Consider the following 19826-nt stretch of genomic DNA (forward strand, 5'->3'; position numbering starts at 1 on the left):
AATATTCTCAGATTTACTATTCATATCCATAAATACGTTTGTATGCGCAAATACACACAGATGTGCATATATAAATACATAAGTATATATATATATATATATATATATATATATATATATATATTATATATATATATACTGTATATATATATATATATATATATATATATATATATATATATATATATATATATATATATATATATATATATATATATATATATGAAAGCCTGCAAAATCAATGACGATGTAAGATACACTAGTCTCCCTCGGCAGAGAAAGACAAGATTTACGAAAGCAATTTCAAATGCATTTTAGGCAAAAATTATTAGGCGTAGCTCGGTAAGGGAGGGAACGCGTGATTTAAACGTTTACTAGTTTGCGCCGGTACCTGCTTACGGTTCAGGGCGTAAGAAAAGGACTCATCTCATTCGTGCTCTATGTTTGATTCTGTCAGATCCAGTGAAGGTGTAAATAAACATTATGAAATCGTCGGAACCTTTGTACTAACGATTCATTGGCAGACTAAGAGACAGTGAATCTTCCCGTGACTCTAAAAAATTTTCATTTGCCAAAACGGGTGATCTTACTTCTTGTGAGAACAATTATGACCTTGTTTTCTTTTGGTAATATATACACGCAGGTACATGCGCACAACACATAGATATACACACGCTTAAAACTCTATATATATATATATATATATATATATATACTGTATATATATATACTATATATTTATATATCCCCTTTAAAGAAGAAAATACAGGGTGTCAACAATCTACAGAACACTCAAGTCATTGACAAAAAGGAATTTACTAGATTATTTTTGAGACCAGAACTGCTGATTCCGATTTGACAAGCACTGAGACATTTCTCTCAGTAAGAAATAAGTTTTATATCGACCGAAAAGGAAGAGATTATGGCGCCTATAAAAGATAAACATTTATTTGACTCATCCACGGTTGCATATACGAGTATAATTTATTTTTGAAGCTTACGAAACTTTTTTATTAGTAAACAAAAAAGCAAGTAAAACTCCAAAGAAATAGCTAACGCAATCCACACTGCAAAAAAATACATCATAAACACATGTCGGCAACTTATTGCACACATATCAAGAACAAGTTGAATACAGGTCAACGACTTATTGTTAGCTCTAACCAGTACTGCATACGATTATCCGGTATTTGCCAAAGTTTCGTTCTTCGCTTAAAACCGTTGACTTGTTTTCAACCTATCTGTGATATGTATCCGATAAGCTTCCGACGTGTGATTATGAAATGTTTTACTATAGTATGGACGCACCCTAAGACCGGGAAAGTCTTAGTAGCACTAAAATAGGCAGCTAGGTGCACCTAGGCAAAGTAGGTTTTCACGATTCAGACATCAATATGGTACTACAAAAAGAGAAAAGAAACATAAAGAACCTCCTTAATTATTAAGAATAAGAAGCAGAGACGCTTAAAATGCTGAAAATTAGAATAAAAACAAAAGGGAATAGAAAGTTACAAATAATACCTTCAGTCAGTAGGTGTAGCGGTGACGTCCCAACGGAAATTGAGAAGGAGTATTAAACGTTTGGACATATTTTCACTGAGATGAACAAGAGCCCTGTCCGTATGCTGTAGCTAACAAGAGCTATCCAGAAGACCTTTCAAAATTGATTGAATCATTGCCTGACATCATAATAATAGTCGAAAAAGCTCCGTGTCGTTGCGAACAAAGGATATTTAACATCTACATTACAGGAAAATAACATTCTAGAAAAGTTGTTTTCATTTTTTTTTTTTACTCTCGACATTCCTGAACAACGTATGATATAAAAATTGCATTTTGTAATCTCTCTTCACTTTGACTTTGGTAGCTTAAGCATTTTAGTCTTTAATGTTTATTACGAGAGCTTCTTGTCTTCCGTGGTTCTTGTTGACGACAAATCCTCCTTTGGGCTGTTTCTATAAAATCATTTTTTATTTACCTTCCAGAACGTCAGCCGCATCGGATGCCACATCCAGAAGCGCTTCTGCCACGGGTGTCGGTACATCGGACACGGCATCGCCAACATGACATCCATCATCCCTGAGGCGTCCTACGCCGGATCGCTAGATTACTTCAAGTCCTACACTGACTATGAATACAGCTGCTACAACTACGAATTCAGCGAGTACTACGACCCTAATTCGCCAGACTGGGACTACACCAAAGGATTTTACATGAGGAGGTCTTGAAAACTGAGTCTCTGTTCAGATCGATTAAGATCTCAGAGGACAGAAATGATACTTGCGCTGAATCCACGACGAAAGTGAACACTTGCATTTACTGAATGTTTTCAGCAAACGATGCTCTGTCTTCGAGATTATTATTATCATTATCATTATTATTATTATTATTATTATTATTATTATTATTATTATTATTATTATTATTATTATTATTATTCAAAATGTGCTTGTATTCTTAAGGACCGACCCTAAAAGCCATGATCTTGCCTGCCATACTTCTAAAGAGCAGATTGTTTGTATGTGAGAAAAGGAATAATAAAAAATAAATAAATAACAGAAAAAACAAGTATGCTTGAATGTAAAGTTCGTTGACTAAATTAAGGAAATTCGAAGTTGCGCAAATATATAAATGGACTAGATACAGGTCGCGTCTTGATGCAGACAGAACAGCAACAATATCAGTAAGGATGTCGTTGATTTTAAGCATTTCGAAAGAAGTCGAAGGTTTCAGACCAGCAGCTAGTTTATCATCAGAGTCACTTTTTGAATTAGATGTTCAAGGAAAGTTTCAGGGTCATCTGTTAAAGCTTTACTCAAATTAAGAGACTGGTGAAAACATGCAATCAGTCTCCCAAACAGTAGAACCCATGAAGGTAAAGAACGTAGCATGTCTCCGTGGATCTGTAAAATACAACACTAAGCACAGGAAAAAACAAAAAGGGTTATAAAAGGGTTATAAAACATGTGTTTTTGGTTACGAATTTCTATCAACATAAAATTTCGGATAATGCAGCATTTTCTGTCATCTAAAGCATTAAACTGGATTCCTAATGCTTTCAAAGGGTGTGTTGATTATATTAAATTTTTTTCCAAAAATCAACAAGAGGTACTTCTTAACCTTATGCTTGGTCTATAATGAACTTTATAAAAGACAAAGAATTCTAATGACATTATCAACTGTAGCTCACCCAGAATACCCTAATCCACCAGACAGTGGGACACTACTCTTGAATTCGTTTGCACAGGATGCTTCCTTTTACTGGTTTTGTTAATATAATTCATATTGGTACATACTGTACACGCACACATTTACACACACACATTTATATGCATATTTATACCATTTAACCTGGGGAAATGCTTATCATGAGCCAGTTATAGACTCTAAATTAATTATTTCGTTACTTACCTCTATTTTTGTATAAAATCTGACTGCTGTTAATCAGGAAATCATGAAAAAAAAAACAAGGAAAAAGGGGGAATTTAACTGAGCTGAGGGCTCTAATCACAAGGTATTTGTAAGCAAACACGTTAGGGTAAGTTTAAAATTACGTATATTTACATGAAATGAACTATCAGAAAATGAAATGGACTAATCAGGCACGCAAGGCCTGAGAGGTTAATTATAACTGGAAAAACTTGAAGGTATATCTGTCGGTGTGACGATGCTGATACAAGGCACAGTCAAGAGATTTCCACGGCTAACAAACCCTCTGTAAACGGAGAGATTTACGAATTAAAAGCCAGTAAGGACACAGTAAAATATGCATAGGACAAGGCATGCACAGAGGGTGCCAAAGAAGCCTTGAACACACGATTTTATGTAATTATTTAAACACAGGCATTTACGTAACACTACCCTAACAAGGCAAGGTTGATATGGAAATACTGGCACTTAGAAACGGAAATAGGGAGTTTAGTATGAGAATTAAAACAGTGTGACTGACTGGAAGAACCTGTGCAACAGATCACTTTACCTTGTAGGGCTTGGCTCTCTGAGTTAGGTGGGAATGGAAGAGGGAAGATGTGTCTCGCTCGCATCCAGCTGTCTCTCACTCTTGTCCCTTCAGTGAGGCCCTTATATGACTTTGGTCAGGGGTTAGGAGGTCATCCACAGGTAGATAGGGTTGGTGTCGTTTCCCTATGCGCGTGGATCATTCATTACTCAAGATCCAGGTGTTCATGCCAGATGTCCTTTCTCCTAATCTGCATCGCCGGCTCTATTCTGCCTACGGCCATACTTAGTCTCCTCACAACCTCGTGTCTGTAAACAAAGGGCTCCGCAGCATCACATGTTCGAGAAGAGAAAGTTGAAGAGATATACAGAGTGCGATTAACGGATTAAGGGAGGGGCCAATATTCCTTTTGCCCTTCCTTATCAGGTAGTGCCAAAATGCACTGTTTTATTTTCCAGCTTTAAATTAAGCATTTGATGGCTGGGATGCTTGGAAAGATATAGCAACTCCCCGCCCAAGTTGACATCTTGCACCTTCAGTCGGGTGCTAATGTCTACCAAACCAAGGATTCAGCTGACAAATGCTTTATATTATTTTACTTTCCTCGTTAACAGCACTCATGTATATTTATTAACCTAAATCTTTCTGCGTCATATGAGATATCTGAAAATTTACTTGATTAAGAATTCAGTATTTTCTCCTTAAGGGAAATCTCAAAAGAAATGAGTAAATTATTATAAGAATTAAAATACGATAAATCATAAGCTACCGTTGTTTTGAAACAGGAACAGTTACAAATATAAGAAAGTTTCTGTAAATATTAAACACAATAATCATGCACTTAACTTTTAGTAGCTGTTACAGTCCAAGACATACAGTTAGTTTGCCTTTATGAGGGATTACAATGAAGTATACATGATTTTCGTTAGGTGTCGCCACGTTAGTTAAGTCGACGGTACAGTGCCAGCCGTGGCACTAAGGTCAATGGTGCTTATGGGCACAAAGCTAAGTACAATGAAGAACAGACAAATATGTAAAGTACACGGTCTTTGGTGGCCGAAGGAGGGGCATTCATTGCAGGCTCTACCCCAAGTTGCCACAGTTCCGTGAGTTCATTGGCCATTTGAGACAAGGCAGAATCCTTACCCATGGTCGTGTCTGCAGGGGACCGGGAAAGAGGGGAAGAGGTCGTGGTGGGCATGATTGGCTCGCAGGTTACCATGACCAGCTCAGGCACGGGTTGCAAGGCCGCTCCTTCGGTTGAGCTTCTGCTGTGGTCGGAAGAATCTGTCTCTCATACTGGCGCAGGTAGCGGAGCCAGGCCGGGAGAAGAGAGGCGATCCTGACTGGGATCTCTTGAATGGAGATTGGGGGCATGCTCTGGCGCTGGCACTAAGGCAGGGTCAGGCACTATCATTTGATTTGGAATTTGCTCATCGTTGGGGACGGACGGAGCGTGGCACTGTTCAGTGCACGCAAGTGGCACAGGCAGAGATCGTGAATTGAGTTTGGGATCTCCTGGAGGGAGATCTATTTGGGGCCCTGGCACTGGCACTGGGGCAGGGCCGGGCACCGGAATGGGATCTGGAATCAATCTTGATGGAGGGGGCAACTGCACATCGTACTCAGGTGGGACTGGCAGGGGAATGAATGCAGGCGTTTGAGGTTTATTCGTGCCTAATGAATGATTTGGGGGATTTGGACCCCTGGATTGCTGTAACTTAACTTAGATGGGGACTGGAAGTCCTGTCCCAGGAGGGTATCATAACCTCCAGGAATATAGCTTGCTACTGCAAGGTTGCAGATTTTGGATCTGTGAGGTCTTGTGATTCTCAACTGAACAGTAGGGAGTATCATTTTGAATTGATTGATACCCTCAATTGTGACGAGTTTATGTCGGTTAATGGTAGCTCCATAGGGAACTTTGTCTTTCCTTATGAGGGAAATCTGTGCACCAAAGTCATCAAATGCCTTGACCTGGCATGCGGGGTAGCTACCTCAATAAGGTTTCATGTAAATGGGACCCTTGGCTGGAGGGCCTAAGGACTTTGGATTTGTAACTGCCAAGGCGATGGCAGGAGTACTTGATTTATTGGTGCATTTTGCCCATGTGGGTGAGTGGTCATAAACTTTGCAAGCTGTGCAATAGCTCTGGATGTAATCTCTTCATGCACTGCCCCAGTGGAGGGTGCAGGCTTGTTAGTTGGTATATTCCCGGGAGAGGGTTTGAAAGGCGTGGTGGGCAGTGCAGGGGGCTTGTTTCAGCACTGCTCTGTGGAATGTCCAGCTTTCTTGCAGAACCCACACACAACAGGTTTCTGCGAGTGCCCATTCTTGGGTGGAGGGGTGCCCTCAGGTGAAAGAAGGAGGGCATATTTTGTGTCCCAATGAGCTTGAATGGGCGTGATGTGTGTCCCACGTGTCAGCAAGGCGACAGCACTTCACTAGAGTCGTAGGCGCTTTTTCGCATACATGGGTTACTAAGGCAGAAGGGGCATAATATAAAAAGTTTTCAATCTTGAACCGCTCGAGGATGTCCTCGGCAGTGGAGACTCCCAGGGACTCTGGCCATTTAGAGAGGGCCCTATCTGACTGATATGCCCAGTCAGACCAGGTCTGTCCTGCTTCTTTCATCTGGCCTCTCCAGGGTTGTCTCCAGCGTTTGGGGGTGATCTCGTACGCCTTTGTGATCGCCTGACACACTTCCACCCATTTCCCTTGATCCGGTCCAATTGAGCATAAAGGCATGAGCCTGAGCGAGGGCAGATGTGCCAGGGGCTGGAGAGGAGCTGGCAGTGCCAATTTGAGCCATCTGGAGCTCATGGGCCCACTGCTTTTCCTCCCTTTCGAGCCTATCCTTTCATTCCTGTTCTTTCTCCTTTCTTGCGTGTTCTTCCCTTGCAAGTCTATCCAGCCTATCTCGCTCTTCCTTCTTCTCCTTTCTTTCTTGTTCTTCCTTTGCGAGTTTATCCAGCCTATCTTGCTCTTCCTTCTTAACCTTTCCTTCTTGTTCATCCTTTCTTGTTCCTCATTCTTCTCCTTTCTCTTTTGTTCTTCCTTTGCGAGTTTATCTAACCTATCTTTCTCTTCCCTCTTTGCCTTTATTTTGGCCTCTCTCTCTCTGCCTTGGCATCGTCTATTATCTCTTGGACCCACTCCCTCAGGGCTTGTCTTGACAGTCCCATGTCCTTTCCAGAGGACATATAGAACTTGAAATCCTCATTTTGCTGGGTTCTGGATGTCGTAGACATCTTCTTGAGATACGGTAACGCTTATATGGGTGTGACCCTTTAGATAATCAATATGTCTGAAAAGACTCAAATTTCAGGGTGTCTGAAAAGACCCAAGTTTGTTTGTGATGAACTGGTTTCAGTATGTATAAAAGACTCAGTTGTTTGTGATGATAAATTTTAATATGTCTGAAAAGGATGTGGTTTGTTTGTGATGAATGAATTTTAATGTCTGAATAAGACTTAGTTTGTTCATGATGAACAAATTTTAATATGTCTGAATAAGACATACTCGGTGTGACGATGCTGATACAAGGCACAGTCAAGAGAGATTTCCACGGCTAACAAACCCTCTGTAAACGGAGAGATTTACGAATTAAAAGCCAATACGGACACAGTAAAATATGCATAGGACAAGGAGAGCTGAGAGTGCCAAAGAAGCCTTGAACACACAATTTTATGTAATTATTTAAACAGGCATTTACATAACACTGCCCTAACAAGGCAAGGTTGATATGGAAATACTGGCACTTAGAAATGGAAATAGGGAGTTTAATACGAGAATTAAAACAGTGTGACTGACTGGAAGAACGTGTGCAACAAATCACTTTACCTTGTAGAAGAGGTGGCTCTCTGAGTAATGGTGGCTGAAGGAGATGTGTCTCGCTCGGGCTTCAGCTGTCTCTAAGAACCCTCAAGGGTCCCTTACAAGATAGGGCCACGTGGTAGGGTTGGGCGTTTCCCTATGCGCGTGGATCGGGAATGGAAATGCCAGATGTCTTTCGCTAATCTGCATCCAGCTATTCTGCCTCTCGGAGTCTCCTCACAACCTCGTGTCTGTAAACAAAAGCATCACATGTTCAGAGGAAAGTTGAGGAGGTCATCCACAGGATTAAGATTAAGGGTTATTTCTTTTTTCCTTATCACGTGAGATAAAATCATTTTTTACTTTCAAGCATTCCATGGTGTTCATGAAAAGATGTCCTTTCTCTTAATCTGCACCTTCAGTCGGGTGCTAATGTCTCTATTCTGCCTGACAAAGCCATTATTTTAGTCCCGTTCACAACACTCGTATATTTGTAAACTAAATCCTTTCAGCGTCACATGATAACTGAGAAAGTTGAAGGGAATACAGTAGTTCAATTAACGGCAAGGAAATCTCAAATATTCCTTTAAATTATTATCAATTAAAATGCCGATAAATCATAATTTTCCGTTTGTTTTAAATTAAGCATTTGGAACAGATTACAAATATAAGAAAGTTTCTGTAAATATTAAATACAATAATATAGGTTATTTATCAAGGTAAATCTTAGAATAATCATGCATAACTTTTATAGCTGTTACATCCAATATATGCATTTTTTTTTTTTTTTACATGTTTTCGTTAGGTGGTTCGTTATTAACTCACATTTATGCAGTGCTTTAGCCGTGGCACTAAGGTCAATGGCCTTGCAATACAATAACCAACAGACATATAAAACACAAACTCTAACAGTTCCGTGAGTTCATTGGCCATTTGAGGAGGGCTCTTACCCAAAGGGAAGTCTGCGTGTAAACACGGGAAAGAGGGAATAGGTAGGTATTGGGCATGAACACACAAGACCATGACCAGCTCAAAACGGGTTGAACTGAAACACGTTAGCTTCTGCTGTGGTCGGAAGAATCCTCCTCATAGTGGGGAGCCAGGCCGGAGAAATGCCAGAACACTGGGACCTTGAATGGGAGGGGGCATGCTCTGGCGCTGGCACTAAGGTCAGGCCTATCTGAAATTTGCTCATCGTTACGGACCGTGGCAGGTTAGGCAAATCGTAATGATTTTGGGATCTCTGGAAAGAATCTATTTGGGGCCTTGGCACTGGCACTGGGGCAGGGCCGGGACCTGGCATCTGGAATCAATCTTGATGGAGCAACTTACTTCGTGACTCAGAGGAAGGAGGAATGAATGGCGTTTGAGGGCTCGTGCCTAATTAATGACCAAGATTTGGAACTGGGTTCTGGATACCAGATGGGGACTAGTCCTGACCCAGGAAGTTTAACCTAAATGCTACAAGGTTGGATTTTGGATCTGTAGGTCTTGTGATTCTCAACTGAACTCGTATCATTTTGAATTGATTTACCTCATTGCAGGGGCGTTAATGGTAGCTGATGTAGGGAACTTTGTCTTTCTTAGAAATCTGTGAACCAAAGTCATCAAATGCCTTGACCTGGCAGGTAGCTACATCGATAAGGTTTCATGTAAATGGGCCTCCTGGAGGCCTAAGGACTTTGGATTTGTAACTGCCAAGGCGATGGCAGGAGTACTTGATTTATTGGTGCATTTGCCCATGTGGATGATGGTCATAAACTTTGCAGCTGAGCAATAGCTCTGGATTTGGGACTTCATGCACTGCCCCAGTTGCAGTCTTTGAGTTGGTATATTCCCGGGGTGGGTTTGGGGTGGTGGGAGTGCAGGGGCTTGTTTCAACTGCTCACTGTGGAATGTCGGCTTTCTTGCAGAAGCACAACAGGTTTCTGCAGTGGGCATTCTTGGGGGGTGCACTCAGGTGCACCTTTGCGTCCCAAAGCTTGCAGCGTGACTGTGTCCCCACGTGTCAGCAAGGCGAACTCCACTAAGTCCTGACCTTTTATTGGTTACTAAGGAGAAGGGGCATAATATAAAAGTTTTAATCTTGAACCGCTCGAGGATGTCCTCCTGACCCAGGTCTGGCCATTTAGAGAGGGCCCTATCAAAGAGTCAGACCAGGTCTGTCCTGCTTCTTTCATCTGGCCTCTCAGGGTTGTCTCCAACGTTTGGGGTGAAAATCGCCTGACACACTTCCACCCATTTCCCTTGATCCCAATTGAGCATAAAGGCATGAGCCTGAGCGAGGGCAGATGTGCCAGGGGCTGGAGAGGAGCTGGCAGTGTCAATTTGAGCCATCTGGGCTCATAACCCCTGCGACTCCCTTTTGTTCGCCATCTCGGACATTAACCAGCGCAGTTCAGTTCACCGGCCCTCAGGCAGGGGCAGAATCATGACAGCGGAGGAATCTGCGAGCGGCGAGAGCAGGACGGCCGGAAAGGGTCGACTTCTGGTTCAAACTAGCCAGAATTTACCTCTCACAGGTTCAAAATATAGGCCTATCTATCGGCCGAGCAAAGCAGAAAGGCGGGTGCTTTCATAGCGTATTTTATAATCTTTTACAATATATATATATATATATATATATATATATATATATATAATATATATATATATATATATATATATACAGTATATATATATATATATATATATATATATAGTATATATATATATATATATATATACATATAAATATATACATTATGTCTATATGTATGTATATATACTGTGTATATATAAACATACATACATATATATAAATATATGTGTATGTATATGTCTATATATATATACACATACAGTATATATTTAGGCGTGTGGTCTGTGTGTGTGACTGTAACCACTCTGACACCTGATACATATAAATGTATATATACATAATAAACATATATAAATATGTACATATATGTGTGCAGGTGTCTGTGTATGATTACAATTAACAGATCTGAAAACGTATACTTGTACTTCTTTAATGATTTAAAATTAATGTCGATAAAATTCAAAATGTTATATCATTTTATTTCGAGTTCAGATTCGATATAAACAAGCAATTCCTCCAATGCCCAAAAGCTAAACTAGAGAAACTGCTTTCAAGTCGACCATAATTGCATACTGGAATTCCATCCTTAAGACTGAAGTGTTGTACACCAAATGCAAATTATCGGAAAGTATCAGTCCATATCAAATAGCAATATAAACCAGTTGGCCAAAAGAGAAAATAAGGAAGTCGATTATTTTTACTGAGAAAGTAACGGTTCGTTGGTTTCCTGGATTGCTTGTTTGTGTGGCAATAATAATGATAAAACTGCATTAGTCAATGGGGTTAAGTTGAGAGTATTCTATGAAATACGAATCGATTGGTGTAAAACAGTAACAACAATTTTCAAGGGTTCACGATGGTGTGGTCGACACAGGGCGAGCCAGTGTTAAATCAGAGCACGGTGAAGAAGACTCATGGATTGGGAAAATGTTACTGGATGCCTCAACCTTACCATTGCTGAAGTAAGTCTTGTAAAATGGCATTTTTTTTTTACTGGTAAGCCTTGGAAATTAAATTAGTGAGCTGACAGGACTTCAGATTAATTACATGAACTATTCTGCTGTAGTAGCTTCTGGTAAACCAATAAGGCAGAAACTAAGAAAATCAACTTGTTACTGTTCTGCTGTTCAGAAGATCATGATTCTCTGCATGCATTACAGTAAATTCATGTATGGCTTTATATGAATTAATATGCATATATTTCTTTACTCTACAACATAGGACTTTTTCATACATGGGCTAAATCTCTCTATAGCAAAGAAATTTTTTAATTGCAGTGGAATCCATACACAATCTTCTTGAATTCAACACCGCCATACAAGGTCGTCGGGAGCATCATAGACATTGTGGACATCATCGCCGAGAAGATGGGCTTTTGGTAAGTAGTGTTAAGATACTTCTAGTAGAGAGGAAAGGGAAAGGGCCAGGACTGAATGATCTTGGCATGTTCCCTTACAATAATGTACACTGTGATCAGTCGGCTGATGAAGTTCGCAAGTGGAGAAGGAAGGAAAGCAAAGAGATATCATGCACCATCTTTGCAGAGAGGAGTTGGCTTAGTTCGTTGGCATGGTTCGGATTTATTCCGTTTTTTTTTTTTAAATAAAAACAATTAACAATGTCCTAAATGTGCCAGAAGGGTTTCTTTGTTAAGTTTGGACCAGGTCTGACAATTATGTAAATTATGCATTAAGTGCACCCATGATCTACATCATTATTGCGTAATCCTCTTGAGACATTTTCTTACAAGCTGACTGTTAGCACGAAGATATTGACAGAATGCTCTTCGTGTGCGCCAAAAATATGTGCATTTTTATATACTGATATATATTTGTTACTCTACGCCTTTTTCCATTTAGTGGGGCTGGATCCAGAAACATCACAGCCAACTAACATTCAGGTAGCTAATTTACTGATAGGCCAAAAGAGGTACAGCAGACATTTAACGCAGCGGGTGCAATCCCCCGCCCCCCACCACGGCCCAGCCAGTGATTGATATCTTATAATAATCTGTACGTGTGTGTGTGGTAAGGTCTTGAACAAAGTCTCACGAATAATTTGATTATCACGATTCTTTTGACAGCTACAACCTCGTGCGAGGAAAGGACACCGACTGGGGCATGGAACTGCCTGACGGGTCTTGGAGCGGCTCCATCGGAATACTCCATAGAGGGGTAAGCGTCAAGATACAACAGTTATAAACAAAGGGGGATAAGTCTGAGTAGCGTTAACCAAAAATGATATTCAACGCAAACTCTGAAAGGTTTATGTCAGAGAAGGAATTAACAATGAATAATAAGTGCATTTGATTATAAATATTTTGGGAACGGACAATAGCAACGAATGGAAGTCGGAAAGAAAATAACGATGATAAACAATCAACAGAGGAAGTAAAAAGTAATAACCAAACAATTAAAGAAAAAGGGGTAATAGTACTTTTCTGTACATAAATAAAAATTTTACAACTATTTCATCAATATTGGCGTTCAAGAGCCCTAAAGCATTCTTAAAAACTATAAAAGCCCTTTTGAACAAGATCTTTTTTTATTGGGTATATAGTAAGAGTTATTATGTGAAAGAGATATTCCAAACAGACACAGGTAAGACCTACAGCTAAGTGAAGGACCTGAGATAAAGAAGATTTTTCATGGGTCGAATTATCGATTCCTTACGGAATTCCAGCAAAATAAAAAGGCCCACCCTAAAATTAAAAACATATAAAAGTCAAGGCTCCTTCAAACAGTTATTTTTATGGAACAGAACTGCAGGAAACATTACTACTAAGAAACTTAAACCTTAGTTATTTGACGCATTCAATTTATTTTTACTCTTTTAGCTGAAATAAAAATAAAGTGCGTAAAAGGGAAACATGTTTCAAAAGAAACAAGAGTAACCATAGCATCACCTATCATATACTACCAACCTGAATGAAGGACAAAACAGAACAAATACTTCAACAGACCAACAATTTTTGATACACTCACTTTAAATCTTCCTCAGCTCACAACTCCCTTGAAAAAAAAAAAAACCATTCCTACGCTGCAACTCAGTCAAGGCAGAGATTTCTAGACCTTCCTTCCCTCTTTGTGGTTAAGATGTCACAATTAGAATTTCTTTCCATTTTTCACTCGTCTTTCCTTTGCTCCTTACAACAAAACTCCTCATAACACTCCGATGCGTCCTTCTTTCCTTCTTTGAGGTGGGTCCTAAACATTCATAATTTCCGACCAATCCATCCTTCCTTTTTTTACTACATTGGCGCTTCTCTAAGTTAAGTTCAAGCGAAGATGCAATGCATTACTGCCCTAATACTATTCTTTTGCATTTTAATGCATTTCTATCTATCTATTATTTTTTTCAACAAGTGACATCTCTTCTTTCTGTATTTCACTTTACCTCCTCTTACTTCTTCCTAATGAACACTATATTCTTTGGAAGCTTGAATTTCAAGTCAATGGCCCCTGTGGGCTTGTTCCATATGAATAGGGTTCATCTTCTGAATAATATATAATAATAACAAAAAGAAAACTTTAGCCAATTGCCTCGCCCGCATTAGTTTTTATTATATAAAATGATAGAAATAACAGTTCTTTCTACCCACTCGCCAGGAGGCCTCTATGTCAGCTACAGTCTACTCAATGTCTGTCAAGAGGACGAAAGCCATAGACTTCGGCACCCCTGTATACATCAACGATCAGACCATAGCTTTCAAAAGGCCTGTTCTAGGTCACGACGTTTCTGGCTTCATCAAACCTTTCCATTATAATGTAAGATCACGTTCATGTTTTCACAGAAGTTTTCCACTTGACGGTGGAGATAAAATTGTGTTTTTTGTGTCAGTGCTCTGGGAACTGGTTCTTCTCGAAATACTTTCGAAAGTATTTTCCAAAATGAAATGGAAAGCTGCTGGCATAGTTTTGCAAATTAATGAAATAAAAAAAACGACTGATGCCACTTTAGTCACAAACACCTATATTTTCGTGTTATGCAATAGTCACGCACAAAAAAAAAAAAAAAAACAGATCTGAGCCAAAAAAGCTTAACCCCATTACACATGCGCATAAGCGCATAGACACAGACACACAATGCACTCAAAGGCAGATGGGAAATATAACTGAACTAATATTATATTATATATATATATATATATATATATATATATATATATATATATATATATATATATATATATATATATATTTTTATAACAGATGTCATCTCCGCAGCCGACTGATTTTCATCCAAAATGTAATCAACGGATAGGTTTGTTCAAATGGTTTTGCATCAAAGCCAACAGTATAAAACATAACAAACATCTCACACGTCTCATTAAATAATTCTCGCTGGGAAGACTCTTCAGGAGAATCCTACCCCATACAAAAATATTTTGCTTTAGAATCAAAATGCGTGTTCAAAGGTTTTGCATCGAAAAAAACCATTAAATAGTTTAGTGTTCAGAGAACATACTTCTGAAAGTTTTGAAGACATACTTCTGAAATTTGAAGGTGCGACCGACCAATATCAAAGGCTTAACTTTCTGAAACAATCTTGAAGACTCGATTAATAAGAAAAAGGCAAACGTTCTGTCACATTTTGATAGTTTGAAAACAAAATTGTTGTCAAAGATACATTTATGTATCGTCATGCAAATTCACAAACTAGGTGTAGGTCCTGACCGGTTTCGACTGTATTTCTAAGCCACTGAAGAAGGACTGATACATAGTGGTAGAAATTCGCAATATATATGCTAGGGAGACATTGCGCTCTTCGCTCTGACATCTGTCAGGTGTGGATATTAAGTCTCCAACAGGCTGTAAGCTCGTTCGCTATGTCCCCCTAGCATATATACTGTGAATTTATACCACAATGAATCACTCCTTCCTCAATGGCTTAAAAATACAGTCGAAACCCGTCAGGACCTACATCCATTATGTGAATTTGTATGACGATATATATATAAATTTATCATTGACAACGATTTTCTCTTTAAACTGTTAAATGTGACAGAACGTTTCCCTTTTTCCTATCAATCAAGTGCTTCAAGATTGTTTCGGGAAGTTAAGCATTTGATATTGGCAACATCTTCAAATTTCAGAAATATATCTTAAGCACCAAACTAAGGTTTCTGGGTAGCTTATTCTAACGCAAAATATAGGATTTTTTAAAAGGTCTTACCAGAATTATTTAATGGGGTGGTAGAATTTCGATGCAAAACTTTGGAACACTCATAAAAGGCATAAACACTTTTTGATGTAAATGAGGTGACATCTATTGTACTCACGAAATTAAGGGAATAAAATTTTTTGCATTAAAATACTGTTTATCTATTACCACGCAGAATATAAAGAAACAACGATTCTTGCAGCTATTTTGATAGATTCCGCCATAAGCCGGTATTCCATACACAAACACCCATACACACACAAAAACACACACACACATATGTATATACACAGGGTGTCCATACAGTCTCTTTACAATTTAAAAAAAATACATTACAAAAGCCATTGATGAGATATCTTAAATCAGATTTGGTCTATGTACTCAGCAGTAATCAAAGTTTTTAATCACATTGCATTTGTGTATTTCAGGTACCCTGTTGATGAAAGAGGTACTGTTAAATGAGCCCCTAAAAAATGGACACTCCTCAAGAAAAGGCACAATGTGTGTAATGGTTTATGAAAACAAAATCGGATACGCAGACTCAGCAGAACTACAGAACTAAGTATGGAAGAAATCCACTGTCACATCCGTCAGTTCGTGCATGGCACAAGAAATTTATGGACAGGGAGAGTGTTGGATAAAGAGAGGAGTGGACGACCAAGAATATCTGAGGAAAACATTGATCATGTAAGACAAGCCTTTGATCGTTCTCCTACAAAGTCCGTCCGTACTGCTGCCAGGCACTTACAGTTACCATGTTCAACAGTGCACAAGTCCTACATAAGAACTTGCAATTGTACACTTACATGGTGCAACTCATACACGCACTCAAGCCAAATGATAAACCAAAACAGCGTTTGCAGTTAACATGCTGGAACGAATTTCTGAGGATGAAAGGTTCTTCAACCGAGTTTGTTTTAGTGATGAGCAACCTTTCATGTTTCAGGGAAAATGAACACACGTAATGTGAGGATCTGGGGATCAGAACATCCCCATGTGACTAGGGAACTTCACCGAGATAGTCCAAAGGCGAATGTGTGGTGTGGGATCATGTGCAATCGAATCATTGGTCCATTTTTCTGCTTTGACTGAATATGTGGCACCACAACTAGATGACATTCAACCAACCATCATTTTCCCGCAAGATGATGCACCACCATATTGAGGACTGCATGTTCGCGGGTTCCTAAATCAAACAGTTCCAAACCATTGATTGGCAGGGATGACCCAATTCCCTTGGAACCTCGTTCACCAGATATCACTTCCCTGGACTTCTTTCTATGGGGTTATGTTAAAGATAAAGTGTATCGAACAAAGATACAGGACATCACTGATGCCATTGCTACCACTAATGAGACTATGCTACAGCGAACATGGCAAGAAATCAAGTACTGTCTTGATGTGCTTCATGCAACTAATGGTGCCCAATAGAGTTGTATTAAATGAGGCAAAAAACTTCAATATCTATTCCTCATTTTGTAATAATTTCCACATATTTGTCTGTTCATTTGCTTCTGTAATATATTTTTATTTTAAAGTGTAAAGAGACTTTATGGACATCTCTTGTGTGTGTGTGTGTGTGTATGTGTATATGTGTGTATATATATATATATATATATATATATATATATATATATATATATATATATACATACACATACACACACACACACACACACATACATATATATATATATATATATATATATATATATATATATATATATATGGCAGTCCCCAGAAATTGAAACCTAACATTCATAGACCCATTTACATGTGCACTGTATAATTCGATTAATAATTATTTTTAGCAAAACGGCATTCAACTTGTTAATCAGCATGTATCTAAAAGTTCTTTGCTTTGCCTTTTAAATGTACATAAACTGAAATTACTACTGTATAACTGGAAAACATAACCTTTGTCTATCTTTGGTTTGCAAAGAAATCTTATTCTTCTGTGACTCTCTTTCCCAGATTTGAGAAATATTTCAACAATACGTACGTTTTATGTGTTAATTTATAAGTATTCCTATTTATATTCTACAAAATTATATAAATTTTCTATTCTTTTCGAACAGACATGGATAGGAGTCCTGACGATGATTTTAACAGCCTGGGCACTGATAAGTATCGTGCAGTTTATCCACAACTGGATAGTTATGACGTCAAATCTCCCTTCTAGGTAAGTAGGAAGAAAATCGAGGATTCACAGATTAGCTTACGCAAAATGAGCCATTAGAGCTTACAAAGCTTGTTTTCATTCATGTTGTAAGGATACCACTGAATCAATGTAACATATTTCTATTTAAATCTTCAATGTTGCTGAATCTTGATATGGGCCTGTATTATCATTAGCCAGTAAATCTATTTGTTGCTCTTCGTGGGTCCTTTTATGAGGCAAAGAATAAAGCTAACATAACACTGAAGGAAGACAATGCCAAACTAGTCAAGAAACCTTCCAGACCTAGGACAACTCAAGACCTACACAAACATTTAAACCTTCTACAGTATCTGGTCTTCCGAATTAAACCCCATAAGTATGGTGAAAAAAAAACACCACCTAGGAGCAGGATATTAAATTCCCAGAAAAACTCTGATGCAGGCAAGTATATAAGGACTTCAAACAAATAGCCAAGGTGAGATACTTTTCCAAACAGAAAAAGTATCTCACAACATCAAAACAACTTTTTGGTTTTATGAACTTCATGTAGATTATGGAAGACTCGATGAAAAATACCTTGACCGTTTTATAAAGTTAGTTATCATAAATCTGAAGAGACTCCTTCGACAAGACAACAGCTATATATTAGATTTACCTTTAGACAAGTCATAAAAATGTATTAATTATAGGGAAGGTAAGACTGGCACATTACCTTTATTAAAATCAAGACAATTTTTACGAAAGGGGAATAGGGTGACAGACAGACCTATTTTGGACCTATTGCAAGATTATTTAAAAGCACTGCTCTGAGACATTCAAGGAGTGTTACTTTTGATAACAGCGGTGAAATCTAGCCTTGTTCACCTCCATAAAACAATTATCATTGTTTATGATTGTTGCTGGTTGAATTTGCACCAGTTACTGATGTTTCAACATTTTTTTCATCTTGATGATGATGTAGCTCTGCGCTAGGCAGGCAGCAATTTAACAGTGGTATGAATAACTTATATTTGGTCAACACCGACCCACGTCATTGGAGGAATGAGATCTTTTGGGGCAGACCTCTGCGTAGGCCTAGTGAAATAGTAATACAATGGGGAATACGATCAAAGTTGGAATAGAAATATGCAAAAGTTGCTTTTTAGTTGAATAGTAAGAGACAGATACGTAAATTCCTGAGGTATCTCTGTTGGGTGAAGGGTCAGTAACATCAGTGGCCGTGGCCCTGAAATTCTAAACTGCATGGGGACTAGCTTGATCACAAAAGACGTCTTGAGTAGTGATAAGTCACATTTCTAGTCATCCTCAGTGTAAGCCCGGCTTAAGAAAAGTAGAAAGATTTGCATGAAAAAACCCTTGGATTTTTATCTGAATTTGCAAGCAGTGATTCTTTTCCATACGTTCCTATCCTCCCACGAATATTCCGTCCAAGTTAACACTAAAGCAGTACGCACTTTACCACGATTTTCCTGCCTCCCAAATACAGTAAGAAGAAAAGTCAGCTTGACTCGGTTGGATTTCATCACTGCCAATGGTCTTTCGGCAACCTTATGGGACAAGGTAAGCTAAATTCTGAAGTACTCATATTTACGTAACACTTATGAAATTTTGACTTTCATTATAATGAATATCTTTATTATTAGCTCACCAAGATGGGAAGCGTTTTCGAATAATTAGTAATATTATAAACTATTATCATAATACAAAGAGTCCTGCCATGCAGATTTTGTAATCTTGTTCATAAAGATTTATAGAAAATGACAGAAAATCTAAATTTTCTTTATAATGATTCAAACTAAGTCTTTGATTTTAGTGTTCTGTAAAAGAAAGCTATTGAGATGGCTTTGTCTGTCCGTCCGCACTTTTTCTGTCCGCCCTCACATCTTAAAAACTACTGAGGCTAGATGGCTGTAAATTGCTACGTTGATCATCCACCCTCCAATCATCAAACATACCAAATTGCAGCCCTCTAGCCTCCGTAGTTTTTATTTTATTTTAAGGTTAAAGTTCGCCATGATCGCGCGTCTGGCAAAGCTATAGGACGAGCCACCACCGGGCCGTGGCTGGAGGTTTCATGGGCCGCGGCTCATACAGCATTATACGCTGCACAGAAAACTCGATTGCAGCGAAGAAACTTAGGGGCATAT

General features: G+C 38.7%; 2 protein-coding genes across 4 annotated transcripts in view; one reads left to right on the forward strand and one right to left on the reverse strand.

Moving 5' to 3' along the window:
* LOC136826291 (uncharacterized) overlaps positions 1-3105 on the forward strand; it is a 22467-nt gene extending 19362 nt beyond the window's left edge. For both annotated transcript variants that reach the window (XM_067083512.1, XM_067083511.1), the window contains one exon: positions 1986-3105. Coding sequence is in view for 1 of the 2 variants with exons in the window: in XM_067083511.1 (XP_066939612.1) it covers positions 1986-2228 (243 nt within the window). In the remaining variant the exon portion in view is untranslated. The remainder of the gene's footprint in view (positions 1-1985) is intronic.
* LOC136826288 (uncharacterized) overlaps positions 1-19826 on the reverse strand; it is a 181465-nt gene that overhangs the window by 150967 nt on the left and 10672 nt on the right. The window lies entirely within an intron of this gene.

The sequence above is a fragment of the Macrobrachium rosenbergii genome, chromosome 40 (genome assembly GCF_040412425.1).
Source record: "Macrobrachium rosenbergii isolate ZJJX-2024 chromosome 40, ASM4041242v1, whole genome shotgun sequence".
NCBI lineage: Eukaryota > Metazoa > Arthropoda > Malacostraca > Decapoda > Palaemonidae > Macrobrachium > Macrobrachium rosenbergii.